General features: G+C 37.2%; 1 protein-coding gene across 2 annotated transcripts in view; it reads right to left on the reverse strand.

Moving 5' to 3' along the window:
• si:ch211-113g11.6 (semaphorin-7A) overlaps window positions 1–6,689 on the reverse strand; it is a 53,137-nt gene that overhangs the window by 13,678 nt on the left and 32,770 nt on the right. For both annotated transcript variants that reach the window (XM_014017697.1, XM_014017698.1), the window contains exons 7-10: window positions 6,246–6,385; window positions 2,476–2,654; window positions 1,483–1,591; window positions 1,058–1,268 (exon numbers count right to left, since the gene is read on the reverse strand). In XM_014017697.1, the coding sequence (XP_013873151.1) occupies window positions 1,058–1,268; window positions 1,483–1,591; window positions 2,476–2,654; window positions 6,246–6,385 (639 nt within the window). The remainder of the gene's footprint in view (window positions 1–1,057; window positions 1,269–1,482; window positions 1,592–2,475; window positions 2,655–6,245; window positions 6,386–6,689) is intronic.

Consider the following 6,689-nt stretch of genomic DNA (forward strand, 5'->3'; position numbering starts at 1 on the left):
CTCTGTTGACTGACCTTTGTATTTGTTCAAATAATTGTTATGGGCAGGTTAGAATAGAAAACTGTTTGTCATAAATATGTCTTGTGATTATTTGACAGGAGTTTTGATTTTAAACTGTAAGTGTATTTAATTTAGTTATGTTTGTTATGATAGTTTAGTTATGAAGTAAATACAATAAACTTAAACCAAGATTTAGAATAATTATCATTTTGATCCATTCATTGGTAATGTCTGACTGGGCCTTGTGTCACTTTATGTTCAACAATTTGGGCCATGAGGTCAAAAAGTTTGAGAACCCCTGGTTTAAATGACATTTTCAGATATTTTATTGGAAAGTTAGTCAAATTTGAGTTTACAGAGGTTAAATAAAATATTTACAAGTAGATCCAAGTACATAGGAATAACAGGGGTTGTTCGTTAGTGTTAGGCATAGCATTGTTATCATAGGCTAATTACTTAAAATAGCACAAGTCACCACTGGCCCAGGCAGAAAGAAGTTGACAGCCGTTTAAAGCTTGTTTGGATCCTAAATGTTTCACCAAACCCAAAACAAAATTATTATAGCTTCAAGGCTTTTGAAAGCTTTCATTTGTCTCGTCGTGTAATACGAGGTCTGCAGCACCTGATAGTTTATGTCAATCTCCTCGATGCCGGAAAAATCCTCCATGACAAGTCTTTTTTTATTAAGACAATGTGGATCATATCCTAAATGTAAACGTATTTTTCTGCAATATTTCGTCTGTGCTGGCACATTTAGTGCATTAGCGTACTCGCTGTGATCCATTTCTGTGTTTTGAACTGGAGCAAATCACTTCCTGTCCCCCAATTGAATTTTTGGGCGTCATCCGGGTCACATGACTGCAACCCAGCTGTACCTTCTGGTCTTGTGTCTAGTCATATGTTTACATCCAGCATGGCATTGCTCAACCCTAATAAATCTTTAAACACTTTAAAATTAACAGTAGTGAGGATTTTTCTCAGTCACAAAAAAGAAAAAAATTATTGAAGTATACATTGAAGCCATTTAAAATCTTTTTTAATCCATGCAAACACACACCTGTTCCAAGGTACAGGACGCTGTAGTGGAAATCATTGACAGCGAGGACGATATCCGCCACTGTGTGTGTGATTTGGTCATCTGTGGGGAGGTCAAGTGGAGCCACACCAACGGGACGGATCACATCCTCAATTTCTGGGTGGTATCTGATCACCCCGAGGTTTTTGATGTTGTTTTGACTTTCAGCTGTTGAAGGGCTCTTGCGGGCACACTGAGGAGAAAAGTAGCGTGATAGATTCCCGTCAGGATGGGCTCTCAAATGAATAAGACTTTCTTGGACAAAGAACTCCAAATTTAGTCTCTTTTAATAACTCATCCCTTTTCAAAAATAGAAATTTTAGTCTTTTTGTCTCTAAATTACAGGCTGACTCATTTGCACATTTTTTTCAGCATCTTGACAGTACAGAAAACAAAGATTTTCTTACCATGCCAGGGCGATTGCCGCTGAATGGACTGCTGTAGCCTCTCAGTTTAGAAGTGGAGAAGGCTTTGTCGATATCTTCAATGGAATAGGCACAGATTACAGTTCTACCCCTGAAATAATGAGAAAAGGATGATCGAGGAAACAAGGCAAGTGGTTATAAGGACAACAGAAACAGCATAAATACATTTTCAGCTTTGAAACAATAAAGATCTCTAATTTGGGGACTTCAGTTTGAAGCTATTTAATCATAGTACAAACTCAGAATAACATTTAAAGAAAAAATGTTGAAAATTTGCCTGTATTTTATGTTTTTCTTTTAATTCAATAAGACTTAGAGCAATTTACTTATAGTTTACTTTGCCTGTTGTTATAGTCTAAAAGGCATTTGAAGAAACACACCGTAATCACTTGAAGGTTTGTGTTAGAAAAGATGCAAAGTGAGACAATGACCTTCAGAATTGCTGTTTATCTCAGCTCCAAAATAGTAAACATACCTCAAACTGCAGATAGGATTTTTAGTGGTTGCAAATGTTGCTGTGTGTATGGCATCTGAACCTGCAATGAATTTGTCAGTGTTGCAGTGGCCTGGAGCTCGATTTAAAATGTCACGAGTAAAAAGGTGGAATACAACATGTACAGGTCACTAGTCCATCACAGAGCAAATGCTAAAACAAGATGCAAAAAAAAAATAAAAAATAAAAAAATAAAAAAGCAAACCATCTACACTCAGTCAGTCACCAGCTCATTTAACTTGCATGCTTTTGGACTGATAGAAGAAAGTTTTAGTAGTTTAAGAAAATCTACTTGGGCACAGATGAAGCATATAAGCTACACACAGAGTGTGTGATCTGAGCTAAAGACCTTTATTTTATAAGGCAACAATGCTAACAACACATTACCAGCTGGGAAAATATAATTTATTCAAAAAATGACTCAAATATACCTGGATTCAAATAAAAATTCAGGTTTAAAGACATATGTGTTAAAATATTACCATGCATTGGAAAAAAGGCCATACATGACCCCTTCCCTCTTGTCCTGATCTGTCAGCACCACGGCCTGCTTCATGTTGTTGTACTGCTGCTGAGTGTTTCCTGCTCCGCACATCACCCGTGCTTTCATGAAGGTGGTCCAGGAGTCTGCCAACAGGGCTTTGATGCCTCCTTCATCCACCTGAATAAAACAAAGGAAACACAAAAGGACTGTTACACCAAAGTCATACAAGGGCAGTGCGGTTGCCAAACCCTTTGAGACTCCTGCTTTGTGTTTTCTTGCCAAAATGGAGTGTCTGTCTTCAAACCCATGCTGTGCAGAAGAATCCTCATTTTGAAAAAAATAAATGAATAAAAAAACATCCATCTTCTTTTCAAAGCTTTTCAAAATGGGTCGAACATTTTTGTAAACACAACTGGGATGTGGGAACTAGATGTTTTATCTAAAAAAATAAATAAATAAAATCCACAATTTGCACATTGTGAATTAATATAATATGGGGCACAAAGTGTAAAATGGAATGTTAAAAAAAATTCACTGACATATTTTTCCTTATTTAGCTCAATGGGCCTCATGTAAGAACATGTTCGTATTCTTATCCTAAATTTCTCTTACTTTTGTTCGTACAAACGGTTCGTACAAACATGTCACGTCAGATTCAACAAACTCTTCTATCTTCAGGAAAAGTGTGTAAATGAGCTGCATAAATTCCACCTGTTCGTATCCAGCTGCTCGTGCACGCGAGAGGAGATTAGCGTAATTACCACCCCAAAAACACCATATAAGGCTATGTTTCCTGCCTCAGATACAAGGAAGTGTCCATTCATGAAAAATGACAGCGAAAATTAAAAAGAAGAACTTTACGAGTTCAGAGATTGAAGTCCGTCTGTCAGAGATCCAGAAAAGAAAATCTGTCATTTTTAGCAGGTCAGCTGTGGAATAAAAAGAGCTGCTAAATGTATAAACAACTGTGTTAAATCATTTTCATTTATTCAGAAGACACAGCGCAGCGCACTATACACCCCCCACCCCCGCGGTCTCAAGTGGCCTCAGTTGCGGTTCTGAAATACGCATTTCAAAATGTTTTCAAAATAAGTCTGACACTTTGGAGAAAATCTAGGACTCGCTGGAGGGATTATGTATCCCCTCTGACCTGGGAACATCTCAGAGTCCCCCGGGACGAGCTGGAAGGTGTCGCTGGGGAGAGGGATGTCTGGGTCTCTCTGCTGCTGACCCCACGACCCGATCCCGGATAAGCCGGCCGGCCGGACAATTTATATTGTTAGTCTAAATTATTACATTTAAAATTATAACTATAATTCAAGCAGAATAGCCTATTGGCAACATAATTATGGAGTGTAATTTATTTTCAACTCAAATTATCTTCAAACTAACGAAATATAAAGTTATTAGTGAAGAAAACCCGTCTYGATAACAGCAGACTGACTGCTCGTAAAATATARGACAGGTCWGGACCACTCGTYAATTTTGTTCGTATCTGAAAAAAATCTTAGAATACGAAAACATTGGTGAATGCCTCAAATTCTCCTAAATCACTCGTACGCACAACTTAAGKACAACTCTGTGCGTACGAACGGTTCTTGCATGAGGCCCAATGTTCTTACATTTAGCTAATTTTTAAATGTTAAAAAATATCTTTAAATTTTAAATCCTAAATCAAAATTATTAAAACTAAAATGGAAAAGTTAAATCTTAAATGTTAAAGTTCTCATTTATGTATTTTGGAATGGAACGCAGCCTTTGCTGTATGCGCTTGGCGCATGTGAGACTTCAATGCTTTAGTACAGCTAAAGCTTCCCTACAACACATCAAACTTGCAGTTATGGCTGGTGTCTGAGCTGCACACCAAACTGCTGGACCACAGGTACCACCAATTTTGTATTTATGATCACATTTTGAATTTAGATTTTAAATAGATGGTTTTCATTGACATCATCATCCAGGACTTTTTTACCGTCCGCACCCTGTTCGTGGGCTAGTATTTAGCTTGTAGTGATGAAACCAGTATGGGATAACCACAAAAGCAAGAGAGAAAAAATGCAAAAAGACCATTGAACGACGCAGACGAGCATGACCAGGATAATAATACTTTGTATTTAAAACGTGCCTTTCAGGACACCCATGGATCTACTGAATCTAAATCAAGGTATTTAGCTTTACTGAAAGTAGCGATGAGCTGCTGACATCTGCAGAGACGACAGGCTGTGTTGACACGAATCTGTGTGACTTTCTCTATGTTATTAGTAACTATGTCTTCCATACTCCAAATAGGTACATACTGCATAATAAGGAGCTTTTTGTGATTATAATCTGATACTGTCAGTGTATCCTACGTTCGTGTTTACAAGGGTAGATTGCATAATATTCAAAACACTGTTCTGTTCATAATGTGCAATCTTTTTTTAAAGTTCATTAACATACTATGCGGTCACTAACCATGGTAGGAGTGATCTGAACACACTCTGGAATCCCGAGGAGGGTGAAATCTTTGTAGTTGATTATCGCCAGCTACAAAATCATGTCGCTTTGCCGACATTTTTACTTCTTAGTGTTTTTATGCCGTATGTATTTTTTAAGAGCGTTTCTCTGCCACATGAGCAGCACAGTTTTGTAACTAACTCAAACTCAAATTTGCTCCATGACTGTTAAAACAACTTATAATAGAAACATACTACATAAACAATCTAGACTGTATTCATTTCTGTGCTGTAGGCTATTCCCTCTTCCACATTTGCAGCCACGAATATGGCGATTTYATCACGTGATCTGCAGGTCGCTACGTCATTTGAAAACCATCTATACTCTCTTTAGCAGTGTTAGAATCTTTAGCAGAAGTTAGCGTCAGATAACAAACATCAACATGGCGAATGCTATCCACCGCTAGCCGCTGCTAATGCTACTAAAGATAATATTTAACTCTAATATTTATTTAGTTTTTAGAAACCAAAACAAATGTTTTACTTCTTAAATGATGAGAATAATTCTAAATTGCACCTTATATGTTAAACAAACTGAAACAACAACATAAGATCTTCTCATGTACCTGTCAGAGGACAACCATAGGACAAACATAAAATCTTAGTTAGCAAACACAATTATTCCACACATGGCTGAACAAGTCAATCATTGCTACTTAAAAAAACATTCATCTTTAACCTTTTTTATTCCATCTGACAACCTTGATTTGAGAATAAATTAGGAGAAGAGTTGTGAATTGCACAGAGCAGCAGGTGTTTTGACTTTCACAGCAAATTGGAAAAACACCTGATCTGACTTTACTGATTGAAATGTTTAATGAAAGGAAACATCCTCTGGTTTGTTCCCAAAGCAAAGAAGCAGCACTCTGAAGACTGAATTTAGTATATTATATGTTATACACTTTGCACAGTGTGTGACTTTGACATTTTACTTGTCAAAACGCCAAGCTCTAGAGTAGCACCGCATTACTGTCATTCTGCTGCAGAAACTCTTCTTGTTTATTCCTCAGCTTTCTTTTGAGTTTTTCTGTCAAAACACTGAGTCTCTGAAGATATTTTCATGATGGTTTGAATGTTTTCTGAATAAATAATTTATGGCATTACCTTTGGCGCATTTTGCAAAGCCAACAAAAGAGTTGTTTACATCGAGGAGCAGCTGATTAGGCTTCCTAATGCCCAGGATGAGGCTCTAAGGCGTTTCATGAAGGGGAAGTTAAAGCATTTAAAAGGAGCCTGCAGCAAAACAAATCCTTGAAGGTTTTTAGATTTTTACCGTGCAGATGCGACCAATCCGAGCCCTGTAAGGCTCCTCATCCACTCGGGCTGTCTTGTTGAATTCAGTGAAGAAGAAATAGATCTCCTCCTTGAATTTTTGTGAGGATGGGATTATAGCTGCACCGGCAAACTGTGGATCTGAAAAAAGTGAATGCATGCATTATACTTACAGGACATCTTAAACATGAAAAAGCAAAAAGCTCGAACAAGCATTATGATTATGTCAAACTGGAGGTCTAATATTCTATACTGGAAAAAAGCATCATCTGCCACCTTTAATAATAGAGGTTTAACTCAAGATGGCTGCCACAGCCACATCTCACAAGACAAATAAGGCTGCTAGTATGTGATGAGAATTACTCTTAATTATTACCAATATTTAATGACAGATTAGAGTCGGAATTCTAAGATGAAAGTCTAAATTATTATTATTATTATTATT

The sequence above is a fragment of the Austrofundulus limnaeus genome, unplaced genomic scaffold (genome assembly GCF_001266775.1).
Source record: "Austrofundulus limnaeus strain Quisiro unplaced genomic scaffold, Austrofundulus_limnaeus-1.0 Scaffold175, whole genome shotgun sequence".
NCBI classification, from domain to species: Eukaryota; Metazoa; Chordata; class Actinopteri; order Cyprinodontiformes; family Rivulidae; genus Austrofundulus; species Austrofundulus limnaeus.